We start from the raw sequence: 22,296 nt of genomic DNA on the forward strand, positions 1-22,296 counted from the left end.
TGATAACTGCATGATTTCCAGTAACATTCAGTAAGCAGAGTCTTGGATTTTTAGACTTATTAAATCAGTTTATTTTTCCACTTGAAGCTCCTGGCTTTTAAAACAAAACCAACAAGCTAAGTTCTGTTCGTCTTTCACTAAACTTACATCAGAGAATGCAGACATGGGTCCATTAGGCCAAGTTGTGTTTCCAATGTGTTTCACCAGAGGCTGTAAACGGCAAACTATGAAAACTGTATTCTATTTAGGACTAAAGTGTACTTTCTGTTTGGTAAAAAAGCTGTCACTGAACTGTTTACATACATTTATTATCCACAGAATTATTGCTATTATGTAAACAGTATCCTAAAGCACTGCTTTAATGAACTGATTACAAAACAGCGTTATTTTCAGCTAATGCATTAGTACTATTTTTAAAAAATGGCCTGAGTCCTAATTCTCCCTTACATTAGCACAGTAACTACTTGACAGAGGACAGGATGAAAAGTGTAGAATGTACCACAGTGCATCTCAGACCAGGCACTGACTGTTGAGGCACCTCCACTTCCATACAGCAAGGCGGGTGATGCAGTGTGTTGCACACCTAACACCAACAGAAGCAGTTTGGAGAAAAAGGCCTACTGACACTTTTGGGCATGCTGGATCCTAAAGCTGGAGCGACACTAGTAAATAAAACACACCAGGGCCTGTTCTCAGGGAGGACACATGGGACAGCCGAACCCACATCCACACAGATCGATTTCCCAAAACAAGGCAGCCTCATCCACAGCCTCCTGGGAACAGTCTCTGGCTCCAGCTACCTCCTACACTATGCTGAGGAATGCACTGTCTTGGGGAGAGCAAAACTGTCAGGGAATGTGCTAGCAAGGAAATCACACGGATGACAACCTGTGGGAGCCTCTGTCTGGTGTACTAGTTTACTAGTGTAGCCATGGTGAAGCAGATAACTGGATTGTCTATGATGCCTACTTTAGACTTTATGAGACCAAAAGAAAAATAGCTCAGGAGTCACATACACATTGCATCTAACCCATGGCTACCCCAATGTGTCCCAGCAGGTACAAGGCAAAGGCCTCTTGCTGAGGACAGCTGAGGCAAAAAGTGTTTGCTTTCTATGCCTCTTAATAAGCCACAATATCTTCATATGCACCACAGCAAGGACAGGTAAGTAGTATACAAACAGCTCTAAGAACTATGAGTCAGGTCCACAGATTGCTCAAAACCTAGGGATTGAAAACAACAAGCCACGAGTTTGTCGTTATTTGCCTTCTGATTGATGAGTCATGATTTGTGTCTTCATGCTTGTCTCTACATCCATCATTTCATCATATCTAGGTGTCCCAGATTTTTTTAGAGGTCCTTCACTGACAGCTGATATTGGCTGGTAACTGATATTTCTTGGTACCAGACATTCAAAGTGGAAAGTATTTTACTCTTCTCTTTAAGCCTTAGCTGGGCTAGTAAAATATGCCCATGTCTATGGATGCTCATCATGTCTGCACCAGATGTCACCACCAATGGAGCAGTTTGTGTGTAGTTACTCGAATTCACTTAAAATTAAATCAGCCAAATTAGCTTAAGGAGTTTCTATTTTTGGTATCAGCTCACCTAGTAAATTTTGACTGGGACAAACTAGAATGCATCCACTCAAAATACTCTGCGTGTGGTTCTTTAAGAGAAATGAAAAACAGCAGGCTAAGGACGCTAACAACCTGCACTAGTGCAGATGCTTTTAAAAGAAGACATCAACCCATACCCTTAGATTATTTCTCTCTTTCAATTTCTAGTCACCAAACATGCTCCCATGGTACAAGACAGCACGACAGCTATCATGCTAAAACAAAAAGAAAAAAATGTATAGTGTAACATGTCAGGAACACGAAAAGATAACAGATAAACTTGCTTGCTCCCTTACCAACTCTCTGACAGAATGACATCCCTTTTCACCTTTACCACACTTATTCAAGGTTCACTGGGTCAACTCAGTATATTCAGTTGTTATCTTCTTTCCCCAGGCTCCTCCCTCGGATGGGCATCCTCATGACCCAATTCAGAGACACCATGCCTTGTATGACAATAGGGCAAGCACATAGGATCATGCAGTCACACCAAAGGGCTGGCCAACAGGACAGTAATTCACAGGCGAAGAGTACTTCTATTGGTTAATATATGCTACAGGGTAGATTCTGTATCAAACACCTGAAAAATGTCTGACAAACTTTGGCCATGTAAACTAACAATGGTACCTCCTCACAGCAATGGGCAAAAGGTGTATTAGCAAATTTTCAAACCTCACCTCCTCTCTAGAGCATACATAAGAAGGTTCACACCCTTACCCTAATCTTACCTCAATTACATACTTCCTTCCTGCTTCCTCTGGCAGTCCTATTCTCCCGACCTTTTAGAGTCCATATCAAAAACACGCCCAAATTGCATCACACATTACCCCAGCAGGAGCTTACTTCATCTCCAATAGAAAGTCCCCCCACTGTGTCTAATTTCCCTTCATTTTCATACTGGTGACACAACACTGTACCAAGGATAGCAATGCAGAGAAGAACTTTGCTGTAATCACAAGCTTTTTTTTTTTTTTAAAATCACTCTCAAGGACTCCATTATGTTGAAGAAAAGTGCACAATGACCCTTAGCGCCACTGATTTCTAGGACAACTATATCACTTTCTGTGTTCTGTTCTACAGAGTCGTAATATGGTCTGTGGCTAAACGCAGAGACTTGTAGAGAGCTCTGATGATTGAAATAGGATGAGAAAGCAGGAGACAACAGGGCACCTGTATTAGAAACCTGTGTTGAGGCAGTTCTCATACCCTTTGCTGTGAACATGTTCCTCTCCCCATATGGTAAGCCTGTTTCAGAGGATGTCTGTCACTACTCAGAATGCAATGCTATGCCCCAGTTTCAATCCCTTCCAGAAAAATTGTCAGGCAAAACCTGCCTACACGTTAATGTGCATTTGCATATATTAGGTGGTTAAATTGCAAGAAGGCAGCACACAAATAGTATAATGCAAAATAACTGCAGTTAAGAGTTATGCATGATGAAAAAAAGCAGCATATTTTTGTTTCAGAATTTCAAGAAACACTATTTACCCTCTATCCATGAAACTACGCAGCCTGTTTAGTCAGCTATTGGTTGTCTTGGTTGTCTAAGATCGGGGAGTAAAGCATTTTGTTTCAAACAGAATCCCCTTCAAATTATAGCTGCCCTAAACAAAAACAGTCTTTGCAAGGTACCTGTGCCACGACTCATATTTAGCACACAGTCATTCCCTCTGCCAGCTGAATTGCAGTTTTAGGCAAACTACAGTCATTTCTACTCTATTTCTGTTGTGGCTCTTCAGAATTAGAAATGGAAATAGATCTAATTGGGAGTATAAAAGGCGATCGGCCAATCTATATCATCATGGGTTTTCTCAGTATTGCAGCAAAATCCTTGAAGAGAACATGCTATTTCTGATAGAAAGCTCTGGTGATCCAACAGAAGCACTGACATTGATCATTATTCATGTGCACTTCAGCTATGTATGGACAGAGCAATCCAATTTTAGCAATGCCTGTAGCTGTTCTGTGTTACTTGGGTAGCCCTGATCAGCAGCAAACAGGCTTTTAACTGGATGGTTAACAGTTTATGATTGCCTTGCACTGCAAACAGCCAACATACTGCCAAATCTGGGCTGCTGCACGTATAGTCAGTGTGTGTCTTCTGAACAGGATTCCCATCTCACCTGCTTCACGCTTGTCTCATTTTGTTGGCTTAGATGAATTTATTACTCACGCAGTGAATGCAGTGAAGGGCTAATTCAGTACCATTATCTATATTTCATATGGTGATCTAATGTCGTTATACACCATCTAGAACTTGCAGCCTTATAAGGGATGATGGCCTTTACATCCTGCACTATAAAAAGCAGGTGGGTTAAAGCATGTGAAATCAGCTTGCATTTTTTAAATTAAAGATGGATTTTGGCCTTTACTGACAAAAATCCCTCCTCAGTTGCTTCTGCAGTGCTCTTCCTTTTACTTTTTATCCTTTATTATCTCAGTCACTGCCTCAGACTTGACTAGCTAAACCTCCCCTACGCACTTTCAGCTCCGTGATACACTTCCTTCCTAACACTCCTCAGTACCCCTTCACTCCCCTCACAGTGGCTTTCCTACGCCTACAGCCCAGTTTGGCTGAGATGTTATAATGATGGATTGTTTCCTCTGCCATGCTGTTTTGTCGGCACGCACCCACAGCAAAACACTTCTCTTGCTTCTGAATCTGCAGTGTATTACAGGATTAACACATGACATAAGTGGTTTATTTCTTTTGTAAGAGTCTGTAAAAGACTTTGTTATACAGAACCATAATTATTTCAGCTCTTGTGCCCCACCTTCCTGGATTCTCCAAGGTGTTGCAGAAACCCTGAACAGGGTCAAAGTAATAAGATGCTGGGTTCTTCACTTGATTAATCCTCTGTTCATTGCTCCCTCCCACTGAGGGGACAAGCACATTCCTACATACCAGCATTACTATGTACTCAGCTTTAATATCTAGATGCTTAATTCAATTTGAACCATAATTTGCTAGTTTCTCTATAAAAATATAGATGGTAAGTGACACCCTTTGTCCAAGAGAATGCCTTGGCATTATACATGAAAAATTCTGGTAAAGAAATACATCCACATGCCTCCAGTGGAAAACGTAGACAACAAGATTACATGATTTACCTAAGGTCACAGAATCTCTAGCCAAAAAGTCCTATCACATGCCCAGCGTACCAAACCTTGCATCACTTCTAAAGCAGCACTGATGGGACAATACAGGGGGTAGTTCCTTTCCCTGAGCATAGTGTGAATGAATCCCTACTGTACCTAACAAGAAAAAAGTCTTCATTTAATAAAAGACTGCATAATAAGACTGAAAAATGATGTGTGCTTAATCTAATTCAAGCGTTTTGCTTGCTTTCATTAATATCTTCACTATGAAGGATGAACATTAACATGAAATGAGAAAGACTGGCTGTTGCGTTTGGCTGATTTACATAATTTTCTAATTCTTCACTCTTTGAGGTTGTTATCATCTAAACCAGACAACAGTGATTTCATATGTCCAGAATACACTTTTTACACAGGGTAAAAGATTTTTTCCTTTTTTTTTTTTTCCCCTTGAGCCTGCTTTCAAAAAGCAAGTTGCTTGAGTTTTGCACTGCTTCACAGCAGGGAAGCAATTATGCTACATTTGCAAAAGACCTAGTGAAACCTATTAGGTAGCTGGAGAATTCTTTCTCTTTTGAACCATTGTTCTGTCTCTAGTAACATCTCTTCACTGGTTTGATAAAAGGCTCGTGAGAGAAACACCGCTAGCTAGATAACAAAAACAAGCTTTCCTGAACAACAGGTTTTTCTTCGCCACCTTTATTACCTGTTTGAGATACATAAGGACCTATTCAATTCTACTTCCACTGAAACGGACTCAAATGCATCAGTGGCAAACTTAACATTGTCTTCCATTACTTATTATTTGACGCTTTTATATATCATTTCTTTGCCTACCAGTATTTAAGACTGAGTCAATACCAGAAGGTATTTTGAGCTACACATAAATAAAACAAAAGATAGATCCATTTCAAAAGGACTTACAAAATACAGGAACCCAGTGGCCTTAACCCCTACAAACACTTGTCCACAGGTGTTACTTTCTGCACCTGAGTGGTCCTCAGTGGAGTGCGTTTAAGCAGCAGAGTATTTACTCTTCTAATTGGTAGAAGGAACATGACTTCTGTCACCAACAGCATGAAATCAGCTTCAAATATGGACCCCGTACACCAGTCCTTAAAAGGACATCACACAAAGCATACCTCCATCACCCAATGCAGTTTGCTGTTCCCTTTCTGTTTGTGTAAGAAGTCCATTCTTTTTGGCCAGCTGGTATAAGAACTGATGCACATTATCACACTAAAACAGAACGATACCTGAGCTTCATAAATTACTTAAGATAAACAAACCAAGTAACTGCGATATTATTGTAAAAGAGAAAAAGTTAAATACCATATTCAGTTTTAAAGACATTAACTAACTTGTTCATCCACGTTCGTGAAACTAACAGAGGTTTCCTATCTTTCCAGGTCACAGGGAAGAGCCTGTAAGCGTGCACAGAATTGCCTCAAAAAACAGAGGTCAAAGGAAAAGAATCCCAAATGTATTTGGTGTAAAAATTTCTAGATTTTTAAGAGAACCTCATGATTTCTTGAGGCATGCCTCTGGGCCAGTAACATTTGCATTCATTCTTTAAATGAAAATGTATTAAGCTCAAGCCACCAAAATCCTGCAGAAAGAACAGGACTATAAATCCAGAATAGCAGAATCTAGCTCTTTTGCAACTGCAAAACTGTTGTTAAAAAATAATACCAACCAAACTCTTGGGAGGAGTTCCATATGAGAACACTGGAAATTAAGGCAAGTCAAGTAATTTAACACACAAACATTCAAGTGGATGCTCATGTTCCCTGAGGAGCCTTAGTTACAATGGATAAGGCCATCTCAGACTTGCCATTACAGGGGCAAACCTCTGCAATCCACCACAGCTGACTCGCATCACTGTGTTTGACAGCCCAGAAACTCCCACAGCTTGGGCACATCCTTGTTCAACCTTTCAGCCTGATTCTCCTCTCATGTATGACTGCACAAATCAGGACTGACTGTCAGCAGTGTTGGACCTATGCTTATCTGGGTAGGTGGGAAGAATCGAATTCCTTGTGCTCAGGCTTACCAGTCTGTCACATCATGTAGAGGCTAGTGGTACATGTTAGCCAGTTAGGCAGCAAACCAGGGCACCGAAAAAGTACAACTTACCAAGCCATAACTGGGGTATGCCAACAGGGAGGTAACAGAGGACACAGGCACAGTGATTCCCTGACATAATAATTAATGCAGCTCTGTGCAGACCTTTCACCTACTCACTGATCGCTACAGCAGGTAGTTGCAAATATGTCACATGGTGGGTTGGATGACCACAGACTGCTGGATGATCTTGCAAGCATAGGTCATGTGTAGCCACGTAATCTTAGTCAAGCAATAATACTCTTTATATTGAATAATAAGGGTATTATTGTGCAGTACAATAATGCTTAAAGAACCAGAAATCAACCTTGCCGGTAAATACAACATCCCTGCCAAGACAATTTTATAGTCTGAAGAAAAAGTGAAGTATGGGATTGCACAAGACAAACAAAGCAAGATTTCACACAAGGGATAGTCATTTGGCACATTTTCTTTGTGATACATTTCTTAAATCAAGACATTTTGCCAATATGTTTTTATAACATGGTCCCACAGACAACCAAGACCAATTGGAAGGTTGAGGGGAAGAAGTCAGAGGGAAGAAATCCTTTAATCATTTTCACAGACAAAGAAAAACTACATGTGTCTACATCCCCAATGGTTCAAGTCTCCCATCGCCTGAGTGTAGTAACTTTTGAGTGCTGAGTCTGATTCGAAGAACATTCTAGATGTTCATGAGCAGAAGTCTATTAATTTTAGTGAAGAATCACACAAGAAAAGTGGGGTTTACATGATACCCTCTGTATCTGGTTCACAGCCCAGCAGCTGATTGCCACTACAGTAATGGTCAATGGACCAAAAAACTGTTTCCCCATAACAGAATAAAAACCTGGGGGACATAGTGTCCCTGGCATGAAAAGAGTAACAGGAATTATGGTACAAGGGAAACGGACCATGGAAGGATGCAGACAGAGCACTGACAGGTGGCAGAGAATGGGGAAAGACATGATGAACAGAGCTCCTCCCATCAGTCAGGGAAGGGACTAGGGCATACAGGTGTTCCAGCAAGAGGTGGTGTTTGATTCAGGAGTGCTGGAAATAGCAGAGGATAAAAGAGTGGTATGCACGCAGTGGGAGAGGCACACAGGAGGTGACAGAAAACTCATAGCGCATGCAATGCACTTTACCAACAGATACACTGAGAAGTATGACCTTCTTCGGTATGTACAGAATCTTTTAAGCAAACAAAATAATGGACAACTCAATTTAACTTTCTCTGCTTGATTTCATACAACACTGGAAGTAAGTGTTAAAAGAATTTGAAAGAGGAGAATTCAATGAAGGTACACAAAGGAAAACTGTTCTTGAACTGATCTGCAAATTCACTTCATTAAGCCAAAGGCCTAGAGTCAGCCATCATATTCCCTACAAGCTAATAGGTAGTTATAAAAATCCAGTGCTGCAAGGAAAATCCAGAATGTGACCTATAAAAAAACTAACACACCCAGACAGGTGGAGGCCATATCCAGCACTTGCTCTTCTGACCTGTTGCTGGGCACTAAACACAAGAATTCTGGACTTGAAGCTGGTATTTGCCCAACAACTGACATTTTCTCACACAAAATTATTTGGCAAAATAATCAACATGGGAGAGACAGCTTCATTATTAATGTAAATAGCTCACTTTCTCAAATTACCAATTTTGCAAAAGGCATTAATTTGTGGGCTTTGACCCAAGAATGCAAAACGCACATTCATTCAGAACAGATACAAGATGGTATTAAGAGAGCTACTGCACACCACTTGAGACTAAAGCAAATGGACAGATCATGTACAGTCAGGGGTTAGTGTCATAAGACACAGCAAAATACTAAGTGAACCTGGACTCAATACTATACTTGAGGGACTGATTTAATTCTACTGAAATTGTTGACCTTAACAGACAGCTAATCTAGCTCTTGGCATGGTGACTGAGGGAATACCATGAAAGAATTTGCTTATTAATTCTGTAATTTAAGTTCATAGAGAAGAATTTTAATTTTCGAGAAGGATACAAAAAGCCCACCGTATGAGAGGGTTCAAGGAAAGCTGTGACAGAAGCACAGTATTTCCTATGAACGTTGCATTTGTGTCTTATCTGTGAAGCAATCTGTTGCATGAGCTCCTATTATTTAATGCTATAGAGAACGGTATTCCATTTTACATTGGCAGCTACTGTAAATCTCATTGCCTCCCATTCAGCCTACCCATTCTGTACTACAGTTACATGAAAGATGAAACTTGTGATTTCATTTCAAGAGTAGTAGTACACCTGACTTTAAATTATGCACCATGATAAAAAGGTTTTCTGTAATTACAGTTCTACTATATACACATGCATAAGCGTATATGCACATTCACATATTTACATGTCTAAAGGAGTCTCTGGGTTTCAGGCATAAGCTTCTCCTAGTCCAGCAGCTCCCAAAAGCTGTTACCATTGATTGGACACAGGTGTTAAGAATAATTCAAGATATAAGGAGTATCAGTTTTTAGGTATCCATCAGTGGAAATCACATTAAAGCAGATTCATTTTCCATTAGGCTTATTACATTATTCCCAGTAAAGCCACTAACATATTCAATTTTCTACCATTATTGGACGAGCTTTTTCTGGGGTCACTCCCAATTTACCAATATCTGTAACTATTTCCAAGCACTATCTTCATTTCATATGTTTAGACTTGTATTGTCTGGTCTTGCAGAGTATCACGTCTTCAAAATGGCACACATACCACTTCATCAGTCCCTAGCATTACTGAACCAGTCCCAACCCTATAAGCCACTTGTGTATTTTCTTCACTAGATAAACCAACATATGGTCAACAGCCACTGATGGAGCCTTCTGCTATTAGATTGTAACATAGGGCTCAGTAAGAGCTAGAAGCTCCGGCCTCTCACACATCCAGCAGAAGGCCTTGTTTGTATGTTTTCCGCAGTTTGAGCAGATGGGGAGCTGGTGAAACGCTGAACAAAACTGATTTCCTGAAGAACAACAAAAAAGTTTTCCATTTAACCTATCTGACATTGGTGCATTTTTCTTTTCCTAAAATTCTGTTGTCAAAAACATGCTTGCTATTTTGTTCAAACGTAATTTATTAACAGAAGCTAGCCAAGTGACCCCAACCACGTTTTATCTTTATAGATTACAAGTGAGCCAAAGTATTTCACCCCAAATAATTACATTTTGTGTATGAAATCTGCTTTGTAAACTTACTTTTTTGATTACAGCAACATTATGAAAATTCTGATTAGCTCCAGTAAGCAGAAAAATCTTTGTCAATGCTACTGATAGACGGGAAGACGAAGTTGTAGTTAAGGTAATGCAGAGGACCTTGGGGTTCTGGATTCCATTTCTGGCTTTACTGTAGACTTCCTGCATGACCTTCGCTAAATCAATAGGAACCATATTAAAGCACCCTAATTTCTACTGATATGCCTGTCTATAGCCAGCAGACCCCTTTGATAATTGATTCCCCAGCCCCAAACAAGGTACTGAGCTGTAAGCCACATAGGATGAGCTGACAAAACAAGTTCCAAGAGTCTCAGTGGACTTCAGGCCACCTAAAGCTGGACCTTGCAGACATTTTTATTATCTAGAGCCTACTCCCATGACAAGGACATCAGACTCCTCGAGATCTAAGTATTCTCTCTCCTGCTAAGTAAAATGCTACGGCACCTATTTTGATCGCAAAGCTGATCCCCCCAGCTCTTCCACACACAACACTGTACCTTTAGTTTTGGCGTCCCAGTTCTCAATCTTCCCCTTCCTTCTTCCACAGTGCCTGATAGTAAATCCCCTTGTAGTACACACTGCCACTAACTTTGTAAGTGCACAGTTCCCTGTCACTGGCCTCAGTGGGGGCCCCAAGAGACTTAATATGATTTTGCTATTCTCACAAAATAATAGCAAATTTAAATACGATTATGCAAGCTGGCTTTACACGGCCATCAAAACTAAGCTATTGCCAGATGACATATTAGTTATATTGTGCCTGGCTGCTGGAAACAGAAGTTAGCTGAGCATATTTAACGATCCACCAATATGAAGTTGGGGTGCTGTACTAACACAGGAACATTGTAAACCCAGATTCACAAAACTGAAATCTTAAAAGTGAAAGAATTAAAGAGTGTTCTTGCTGCATGCTATGAATCTTTAAGAAAACAGTTTAAAAGAACAATAAAGATGCAGCTATCTGCTCCTAATCCTAGCATTTTAGGGGCCATCCATCTACATACTATCCCTTATCTAATGTATGCATCTATCAAGCTCTAGCCCGTCTTCAACAGCCGAAAAACCACAAATACTTGAAACTGCTTGAGAAATGACAACGTAATAGATGCTGCATTGTAGAAAGCGTGTGTTTGAAGCTGCACACCAAGAAATAGAAAGATGTTCACCGTTCATACAAAAAACAATGAAGTAAGTTAGAAACCTACAATACTGAAGCATCATTTTACAAGGGTATTTACAGAGCTAATATCTGTTATCTCCAGTGGACTTTGAATTTTCTAGAAAAAGATCATCTTATTGCCCGGAAAAAAGTCACTCAAGAAAGAGTCTACCCACCCCTGCTCACTTCTGGTTTTATCAGGTGCATTACAAAGCTACCATATTGTCTGCCTCTCTGCAGGCAGCATTTTATCCATGTTAATTCTGTTTGAACCTTTTCGCTTGGAAACGGAGAGGATAAGAAACTGAGACACAGGGTATTAAAAACAGATATCCAAAAGATATAAAGTGGCCAAACGACGCATTTTCTGGAGAAACGCACACTTATCCTGCAAACAGGAGATATTTCTGGTAATTTAGGCAGTGCAGCGAGAGCGTACTTTTGAGCACATGTTCTCCCAGAACGATCTGGGCGGCCTCCTCGGGAGCATAATACGGCGCTCTGCGGAGCTGACAGCAAACCTGTATGTCACATTAGAAATCTGTATGCACGCTACATACGTTCCTGCTTTTCTACACGTAGGCTGAGCGAGGTCTCCCTTGCCTGGAGCAGCATCTTTACCCCCGAGCAGTTCAGCTGGCTGGCACCGGGACCAGGGAGGCGAGGACCACCGCCACCAGCAGCAGCGCCTGGCGCTGACTCGTATCTAAACTCAGTGGGTAGCCACAAGGCCAGGGAGCTGCACGCCCCACCCGCGCCGGGCAAGTGCCCTCAGCTCGGAGGGCCTCCAGGAGCCACCGGCCTGAAGGGCAGCCCCTCTCCGCAGAGGGGAGGGTGCAGGCCTCGCCCCGGCCTTCCGCGGGGGCGCACCGCCCGCCGGGCGGGGAAGGCGGCCGCGGGGCCGGGACCGAGGGGGTGCCTCTCGCCTCTCCCGGTGCCAGCTGCCCCGTCAGCGAGGAGGGGGGAGAGGAGAGGCCGCCCCCGCCAACTCCCCAGCGCCAGCGCCAGCGCCAGCCCCGGCGGGGGAGGGAAGGGCGGGGGGAAGGAGGGAAGGAAGGGGAGGGTGCCCGCCTACCTGATTTGGGGTAGGTGACAATCCAGACGTCGCTGTCCCTCACCGGGAAATTGGCGATCTCCTCCATCTTGCCCCGGCAGAAGGGCGGCAGCCGCACCCCATTGTACTCGAAGTACTTGCTCTCGAACTCCCCCGGCGTGCTGGGGGTCTCGGCCTCGCTTTCCGCCATCCTCTTCCCTGCCGGGGGCGGAGGCGGGGAAGGAAGGGGCGAGGTGTGCGTTCCGGCGGGCGAGCGGCGGGCGCGACGCGGTAGCCCCGGCACGCCCCCACGCACGCACCGGGAACGGGGCGGAGTGGGGGGGGGGAGGCCGCGTAACGCCGCGCCGCCCGGCGGCGCATGGGCTGCCGCGCGGGGTGATGTCATGCGCGGCACCCGCAGCGCGCGGCGCCAACGGCCGGTGACAGTCGGCCGGTAACGGTCGGGCCGCCGCAGCGCCCGCCCGGCGGGGAGAGGGGCTGAGGGGAGGGGAGGACAGCCGGCTGTCCTCCCCTCCCCTCAGCCCCTCTCCCCGCCGGGCGGGCCGCCTCACGCACAGGGAGGACCTGCCTTCCCCGCTTTCTCCTCAGAGCTCAGCCCTCCGTGCTGCGGCAGCGGCCCCGGGCACTGTTCCATTGCCAAGGCCCGGCCTCAAAGAGGGCAGAGAGTGGCTGGGGAGGCGTGCGGATGAGGGGGATGAGCAGCAGCAGCAGCAGCAGTCAGGTGCTTCAGGGAGTCGTTGCGGTCCTTGCGCTGAACCCAAGCACAATGCATAGGTGGGTAAAGGAGTAAAGAAGGGGGCATACCCCCACCTTTTTTAGCAAGAGAGATTGTTCCCTCCTTGCAGGTTTTTTTTACACAATAAACCCTTTATACTGGTTCCCTCTTCCTAATCTCTTGGATGCCACCTCTCTGTATCTAGTAAGGTAGCAGCTTTCATGACAGCATGGGGCACCTTGCAGGTGGGCTCAGGCCTCAGCACCCAGTCCATCCCCTGCCAATTCTAACTTGCTCCCGGGCGTTCCCAGGCTGGTATCAGAACTGACTCATTAACTTACCATGTTTGGTAGTTATTAGGCAGCAGAAACTACCCCTATCCCAACGCTGCTGGGGGCTGGTTAGTGAGGGCACAGCCCTGCCCATACCGTAGCCGCTGTCTGCTCATCCCTCCTATTAGAGCAGCTCCAATCCCACTGCTCCCAGTAGCACAAATAAGAGAGAGCTGGGGCAGAACTCAAATAGCACTTCTAGATGGGCTTATGGACAAGACAGGCCAGGTGCTGCTGTTCAGCATATTTAAGGCCTATTGGTGTCTGATGGGAAGGTATAAAAACTCTTAACTTCCCTTAATACCTGTTTATGCTACAGAAATGAAGACAGTTTTGGCTGTTTGGTCTAGCATGAATGAAAAGCTGCCAGCAGCAGTTCAACAAAATTAAGACTTCTGTTAGTTCCAAAAAGGTTTGTGAAGAGTTTTGGTTTAATTTACTCTTATTAGCCTTTTAATGACTGATTTTTTTTTTATGTTTAATTATGTATGTTTCTGTAACAGTCCTAAAATATAATGGAAGTTCTTTGAAAGCTTCAGATACAAAGTGTCTGTAACAATGTGCATTTGAAAGAAAGAAAATAAGCATGTAAAGCAAGGGAAGAGGGTACAATGATTTGGAAAATACATATCTCTAACTACTAGAGAGTAAATAATAGCTAATTTCAATTGAGATTACTGAATTGTGAACAGCAACTAGCTGGAGGTTGTGTGTCCTGTCAAACTGTCCCTCCTATGGGAGCAACCTCATGAAAAGCAACAGTGCAAACAGCTGAGGGCAGTCTGCTTTCAGCCTTTATAGTTCCATCTACCAACATATATAAATCAACACTTTTACTGCAGTTTACTTACATTTGTTCATATTAATAGTAAACTGCAGATACTAAAATTATGGTTAGAGTAGATAGGAAAGTCCACCAAAAACTAAAATCAAATTATTGTTTCATTGAATTAAAATGGTTTGCAGGGAATATGTTAGGGGAAAAAAAACCCCCAAACCTAAAAACCAACCTTAGAGAGAAAAATTCATCCAAGTCAGTGGCTGACTAGTAAGACTTGCCCTAATTATGGCAATAATAATGCAGGTTCAAGTTCCTGTGATACTAAGTTTAGTTTTGAGCCTGCTTCTTCAAGATGCTGAAATCAGAATTATCTGTTGACATCTAAAAGAACTTTCCCAATTTAAAAAAAAAAATTGATAAAAAGGGAGTTGACAAGAATAATGGGCAGCTGAGCAGTTGGTATTCTATATTTTAAGATAATATTGTAAACTCAGAAGCAACTGACATTCTGGCACCAGTGCCTGTTCATTTCTTTCCTATGGTGTTTTAAATGGTCTGATTTCTTCTTTTCCTTACTTAAAAAAATTACAATTTTCTATGTAGAGTTGTGTGGTTTTCTAGCCAGCCTTTGAGGTGAAACTCATTAGATGTTTCTGATGATTAAAAACATTAAGCTATATTAGTAATAGATAACATTAAAATCCAACAAAATGGGCAGACTTGAATTATAGTCTCCGTTACTTTTTAGTTTTTAAATTTCTAACTTATTCAGGCATGGCCTTTGCTCCATACATCAAATGGAAAGAGCCATATTGACAACAGAAAAACCTCTGTTTCTGTTTTCTCTTTAATAGAGTTGTACAAACGTGTCTCAGCATGGAATATCAGCTTCTGTAAAGCAAAAAGCCAGGAAGGCATTACCACAAGGGACATAACAATAATTGGAGCTACCTCTTTAGCAATGGATGCTTTCACTTACCTTATGATGTTTCAAATCAAAGAGCAATTGGAGCCCAATGTGGCTGAGAAACCAGGTGTCCTGGATTAACTGCATTTGGAAAGATCATCCCTGTGTTACAGGTGCAGTAAATCCTAATGTAGGTATGTTGGACCTGTAGTGCACAAATTGCACAGCTGATGTATAGATGTAGATATTAAGCATATGGTATTTACTGCATGCATGCAGATCACTGGCCTAGTGCTTACTCAGATCTGATATATCTGAGACACATCAGATTTGCTGGGAATTCAAAGACAGCTGAATTACAAAATGCACGAAAGCCATTTGTTTAGGAATTCCATGTGAAATAAGACTATAATCAGTATGTTGTGCTCAGAGGCAGTGCATCATTCACCAACAGGGTAGTCGACAACAAAAGTGGTGAAGCTCGTAGACCATCGTTCAGTTTCCAAAGGGTATATGCAAACAACCTGAGGATGATCCAGTATTAGAGCTAAATACAAATCAAGTAGCAGATGAACCACCCTGGAATATTTCACTTACCTTCCAACTAGAGAGGAGGAGTTGTGGAGGGAATCAGAATATATAGCTTTCAAATTAATTTTCAGTAGATTGCTTTTTTGCTTAAAAGAAAAATTTTAGCAGTATCTTGGTCTATTTGAATGTTTTTCCAGCTTCTTCAGTAACACTTAGACCATTCTGTAATGTAACTGATCCCAGAATGTATAGCTATTCAGTGTCCCCATGAAGTAGCAGAAAGAAATGTAGGTAAAAACGTTTGGGTTCTCTCACAATGATGTAAACTGGGACCAACTTCACAGAAGTCACTAGACTTCCCCTCTGTATAAAACTTGGGTAAGACATGGGAAAAGATGATCTTAGAAAAAGAATGAAATGCTGACCTTAGGAAAATGTTGTCACTTTAAGATCTGTGAAAGTAGGTTTTAACACTGGAAACAGCCTGTCTGTTCCTCTCCTGTTTGGGTATGTCTGTATTTCTGTGGTCTGTTACTACAAAAAGTGCTCCTATACCTTTGTACTGAAGAGTCAGAAGGTGTCTCCTTGTCTTTGCTGTCAGATGTGCCTACTTATTACCTGAAGATGCTGTAAAGAATGTCCTTATCTTGAGATGTGTTGTGATTTTGGCTGGGATAGAGTTAACTTTCTTCCTAGTAGCTGGTATAGTGCTGTGGTTTGGATTTAGTATGAGAATAATGTCAATAACATGCGGATGTTTTAGTTGTTGCTAAGCAGAGCTTATACTAAGTCAAGGACTTTTCAGCTTCTCATACTGCCTTGCCAGTGAGGAAGCCGGAAGTGCACAAGGAGTTGGGAGGGGGCACAGCAAGGACAGCTGACCCAAACTGGCCAAAGGGATATTCCATACCATATGATGTCATGCTCAGTATATAAACTGGGGGGGCAGCCACTGCTCAGGCACTGGCTGGGCATCAGTCAGCGGGTGGTGAGCAATTGCATTGTGCATCACTTGTTTTGTATATTTTATTATTATAATCTTTTCCTTTGCTGTCCTATCAAACTGTCTTTATCTCAACCCATGATTTTTACTTTTTTTTTCTGTTGTTCTCCCCATCACACTGGGGGCAGGGAGGGTAAACGAGTGGCTGTGTAGTGTTTAGTTGTTGGCTGGGCTTAAACCACAACAACGTGTGCATACTGTTGCACACACAAAAGTGGGGTTTCAGCTTTCAAAATCTTATCTCATGAGAAAAGATACATCTGGTAATGTTTTATCTTACCTTTTTATTAAACCATTGTAACAACAACCTGTGTCAAGGTTGGAGGGGCATATTCAGAGGAAGATAGACTTGTTGGGGTGCCAACTGCAGACGTGAAATCTGTAAATGCTACCATGAGTATTGCATGAAGCTGGCGTAGTGATACCCTAACAGCAGCATGTGATATTGTATTAATGCAGTAAACAGCTGTGCAGTAGATTGGTGTTTATAAAACACTGCTGTCTGCTAGTGGTTTATGTTTGTTCAGTGTGTACACATGATCTTTCAGGAATGTTTCTTACTGACTCGGCCCAAATATGAGCCATATCTGTGAGGTCTGAGCACGTGATCCTAACACAGTATTTAATTCTCCTAGTGAATATGGCTTAGGATCAAGCCATCGATTGTCACTTGCCATCTTTTTTTTTTTGTCTCTGCTACTTTTAACAGTATGAGGGATGGGTGCTCTGACCTCATAGCCGGGATGCTAATGAATCTGATCCCTTTTCTTCTAGGTTTTCTATGTAACCTTAACTAACACTGTCTCCCCATGCTTGAACTTCCACCTGTTAAAACAGTGCAAGTACTGTAATCCTCCTCACAAGGCTATCTGAAGAGAAGTCTCTTGCCTCTCATTACCCAAGCACAATAATCAAGGTCTTTCTAGGAGCGAGATTGATGCAAATCATGATTTCTTTGATGTGATCCTGATCAATATGGTCAGAATGCAAAGGTTTTAATTTCTTGCTATATTATAATTAGTACTTGAAACAAGAGCTAGTTGCTCTGAGCCCAAGACTGCAGAAGACCACTGTCCTGGTTTGAGTTCAACCACTCAGCAATGCAAATCAGTCAATGTGCCAACTCTGAGACAGGTCCTTACCGTATGATATTTTTCACAAACTTACAGTGCTTCTAAAATTATACTCTACAGCATTTCAAATTCAGTAGACTTGGATTATGAGTACCTGTAGACATAATGTATCACTTTTATTCTTAGCACTACATTTCCCAGCAGGCCATGTAGGGGAGAGACTTTCAGACAAGGTGAGTTTGCCTTACCAGCAGCATAAGGAAACATGTGGTCACTTTGCTGATGCATCATATACATTATGCATGCAATGAGGGCAGGAACATAAAAAGGCAAGTAACCAAAAATAATCAGCAAGCTGTGGTATCACTTCAAAGGAAAAACACAAGAGGTGCACCAATATTTTCAGTGAGTCAAAGCAAAGATTACATGAGAGGAAGATGAGCAGCAGGTAAGTCAGCACTGCAGAATTGTGTTCCTGAGAGGTCAGAATTGCAATTTTGTAAACCCCTACCACAAATTGTGCAATGATAATTCCAACAGACAAGACAGTATGAGATACCTTGCATAACTCCATTAGCCACACTGTAAATATTTCCCCAATGGGTTGTAGATAGCTTTAGCTATCTGCATATTTGCATGTCCATTACATCCTCCCACAACTTTGATTTTTTTTTTTGCTATTTTTAACTGCAACTTTTATTCAAAAAGAAGGGCTAATTTTTAAATGGGGGTAATTTTTATAGCATAACTGTTTATGGCTGTGACTGAGCCATAAGGAAAGAAAATTTCTAATTTAATCTGCCCTAGGTATCATTGGAAATGTTCACAATGTGGCCCTGTAGGCACGGTGCTGACCGTAGGGTACAGTACATAGGGTATCTGGATTCCAGTGCAAACTCTTGCTACTGCCATAGGTGAAGTTGGGTGAGTTACTTTGCCACCCTTTGCTTCAGCCACCCTGCATTTTAAAGGGGAGCACGGACAGTTGATCATATTTGTGTTCTTGGGAGAAAGCACAATTCAATATTGATATATAGCAATGCTATCAAGTAATTATCCTTATTAATGATTAGTCTTATGTTCATTATTTGTGTCATTATTAAAGTTGAAGACAAACAGTTTGGGGATAACTTAAATGGTCACTTAAGACATGGGCACTGAAGGAAAATGATTGTTTCAAGGTGGTAATTAGTGTGGCTTTCACTGCATTCTTATAGTAACTATTTGTTAGTTTTCAGTGTGTTAGGAGAAGCAGACAACTGAGTGGCCTTTGGATATGCTAGTTTTATTATCTCTGCATAATAAAGGTTGTGCAGCTATCTCATCTAAAACTGGTTTATTTTTGAATGACGCTGTGCTTTGCAATGCCTACCCTTCAGGCACTTTTGTAAAACCATTCAGACACCTGATCAGCATCTCCTAGCAATTACAGCTTTATAAATCTGGCTTCAAATTTGGAAAAGAAAAAGTGAAAAAGGAATTTAGCTACTATAGCTGTGCAGTCATTTTCACAATGAGGATGTAGATAGCAATAAAAGTTCATAGCAAAGAAAGGAGCTGCTCAGCTGGGCCTCTGAGGAGTGTCTGGAGTTGCTTTAGTCATCAACAGGTGTTGATCATGGTTCTAGACTACTTAACACAGAAGGTAGTAAATATGCCCTCCTAGAGTATCTCTTACATGATTTCAGAAAGGTACAGAACAACAGTCTCTGCTATGCATTCGTTACAAAAATTGCCTCGCATCAACACAGAAAATCAAATGGATATGCACAGCTGTGAGGCAGCTTTCTGCCTCATTTACTAATGAATTTCTGGGAGAGGAAAGGCCAGAAGGAAGGGATTAGAGAGATTGAGGGGAAACCATTAAAAAACCATCTCTGCTACTGAGGTGTGAGCAAGCTAGAATGTCAGGGAAGAGACAGGAGGATCACAGAAAGGCAACATGAAGGTAGCCAGTCTAGGAAGAGTGGAAGTGCTTACCAGATAGTGGTGTGGAAGGATCTAGGTGCTGAAATGAATGTGGCAGGTTGCTTGAAAGAGTGGGTGATGGCTTGGCACTGAGTCTGCTGCAGTCAGGAGCATTAAAGGTCCCAGAAACATAAGACACAGAAATTGAGGGGAATGGGAAACCATACAAGGGGCCTAAAAGAAGGTAAGAGCAGATTTAGATAGTAATATGATTCACACTAAACTGCTCTGGATGTTGATTAGGACCTAAGATACAGACATTGAAGAATACGTGAATTACATGAACCCTGTCAGTATGAATGTGGCTATTCACATACTTAAAATGACCATGTGCTTTATTGTATTGGTGTGTCAATAATAAAGGTGTTAAAATCTGCAAATTTTGAGTGGGAACGGATAGTAGTAATGTCATTAGTGGCACAACTGACACAATGTTCTGTGTGTTCATGCATGCATAAATCACATACATATGCACATAACTAGTTATCCACAGATTTGAATCAAGCTAGTTATGATAATCAAGAAAATATTCACTGTTGATCTCAGTCCTGACAGTTCCTCTGTCAAGTTGTTCTGTCTCTTCTGTTTGCATGTGAGCACATACTCATGACAGTTGTCAAGGTTAGACTCATTCTCAAAGGCACTCCCAGAGAATCCAGTATTGTGAGTTATATCACCTGAGCCTCAAAACATACACCTCAGGAAGTGTGATGAGAAAACCTTTATCAGGGACACTAAGCAACTGGCTCACATGGCTCTCACAAACGTGCCTGCTTCTTATTTTTAACTCCTGGAAGAGTCCTAGGTTAAGGACTGCCTTTGTTCTTGGTGAGACACTAAAGAGCAACAAAATGTGTGTATCGTGTAGACGGCCTAAGAACATAATTCTTACAGACTAGAATCAATGCAAAATCCTCCTTCCTTCTCTTTTGTCAGCATCTTTGTAGCAGGTGGTGCCTGATATATGTTACCTGTGAACTTGAGCTACAACAGTACTGTCATCCAACTCTGTCCTCAGCTGAACCTGTCTCATGAATTCTCAAGACAAAGTAGGCAGTACCATACATGATTTATCATACAGCTAGAGTGCTTCTTCTCAAACTTCAGAGGAAGCTTTGAATTTTTTTTCTGAGTTTGAAATTTGTCTCCTGAGCTGATTTCTAGTCACTTATTTGATTCCTAGGTGTGTGGTGGAGAAAGGGGAGTTTTAAGGGACTATTTCCTCTTTTGTAATTGTAGGCAGTCCAGGATAACAGCCTCTACGGAGTAAATATCCTGTACACCTACCAATTGCTGCTACTGCTGCAGCTGCTCTGAGGAAAAGGGGCTGCTAGATTTTAGCAGAATACTCAGCAGTGGGAAAGCATAGTGATAGGAATGAACTTGAAAAGGCAGAAGGAAGTGTGGTGACGCCTGCCTTGAGGAGGATAGTTACTCAAAGCATCAAAATGTCATTCCTGCTGCTCATGCTGTAGCGAGTACAAGTTGCAGGTGTGGACCACGATCTTGCTGCTTGGTTGAACGTGGAGCAAAGTAAGTCCCTGTGACAGTTATTCCAGACAGTGGTGCAGTAGCAGGCATATTCTGCTGAAAGGGAGGGAGATATTTTTTCATACAAGTGTTTGAGTAACATTTCTTGTTATGTAAATGGAGTGCAGACAGAATAGCTGTAAGCACTTGAGAAATTGCAGCCTAGACTTTCCTCATGTTTTGCTAAGGCTTCTTGTGTGTGTGGTGGCAGCTACTGTAGTATTCTTCAGGATATGTCGTCTTTCTGATCCTACCTGTGCACTCCCTGAAGGCTTGTGTGGCACAGGAAGGGAGAAGCCTCTATTCTTAACACAAAAAGTCTGTTCAGCAGAGAGTAGGAAGAGACGTGAGCAATGGCTACAGCATCACCTGTATGGATTGAGTAAGGCACAGGCAGAACAATCCTCAATTCCCCGAGGGTCACTACTGACTGAACCTTCCTTGTATATGAGACACCATGGCTGGTTCTGTGAGAACAGCAGTATTAATTCATAGTGGCCTGATCGTACCTAAGTGTCTGTAATGGAGATTTTAAAAAGAACACATTACTACTGTGCATTATTGTATGCCAGGCTTCAAGGCCACTCTGCCCTGCAAGTTCTGAACTGATATACAAATGGAAGAGCAGGCTCTTTTAGTGGCACTTGCTGTATTTGGAAATGAAGTAGTTAATCTTTCAGCTTCCAAATCCATATTGCAAAGTTAAGAGACTTTTGGTTCCAGGTCACCTCCAGCTGCATCCTGATCCTAATACTTATAGCTAGCAATATGGTTCTTCAGAAAAACAGTCACAAGGACTATGGTACAGTATCTGCTGGCACGTGGCAGTATCATGAAAGCACCTGTGAATAGTTCAGATGTAATGTGTCTTCTGCAAATGGCTGCAGTCATCTCCTGTGGGTGGATCTCTAATGAGGATAGAGGTCACAATCTTTCAAGAGTATGTCATATGTTCAGGTGTAACATGACTTATCTTAACTAGACTCATTAATTAGGCTGGCAAATAGCTCTGTATGTTTTTCTTACACCGTATGTTATACCTTCAGTAGCAAGCCTACCTGTTTGCCAAATATAATTTGGAGCCTTTGGAATATAGTGACCTGCTATTACACCTAATTACCTTTATTATCATAGTTTAGGTACTGAGTGCTAAGAAAGCGTAGATGCTGGGTTTAAAAAAAAAAAAAA

At 42.1% G+C, this 22,296-nt stretch overlaps 2 protein-coding genes across 2 annotated transcripts in view; one reads left to right on the forward strand and one right to left on the reverse strand.

Moving 5' to 3' along the window:
* The window catches only part of SULT4A1 (sulfotransferase family 4A member 1), a 31,315-nt gene extending 18,609 nt beyond the window's left edge, over positions 1-12,706 (reverse strand). Inside the window, exon 1 of the mRNA XM_063354742.1 lies at positions 12,290-12,706. Coding sequence (XP_063210812.1) covers positions 12,290-12,653 — 364 coding nt within the window. The 5' untranslated portion in view covers positions 12,654-12,706. The remainder of the gene's footprint in view (positions 1-12,289) is intronic.
* A 201-nt stretch (positions 12,707-12,907) lies between these two features.
* LOC134524588 (1-acylglycerol-3-phosphate O-acyltransferase Pnpla3-like) overlaps positions 12,908-22,296 on the forward strand; it is a 49,819-nt gene continuing 40,430 nt past the window's right edge. Inside the window, exon 1 of the mRNA XM_063354768.1 lies at positions 12,908-13,042. The gene's annotated coding sequence lies outside the window, so the exon portion shown is untranslated. The remainder of the gene's footprint in view (positions 13,043-22,296) is intronic.

Source organism: Chroicocephalus ridibundus, chromosome 1 (assembly GCF_963924245.1).
Source record: "Chroicocephalus ridibundus chromosome 1, bChrRid1.1, whole genome shotgun sequence".
Taxonomy (NCBI): domain Eukaryota; kingdom Metazoa; phylum Chordata; class Aves; order Charadriiformes; family Laridae; genus Chroicocephalus; species Chroicocephalus ridibundus.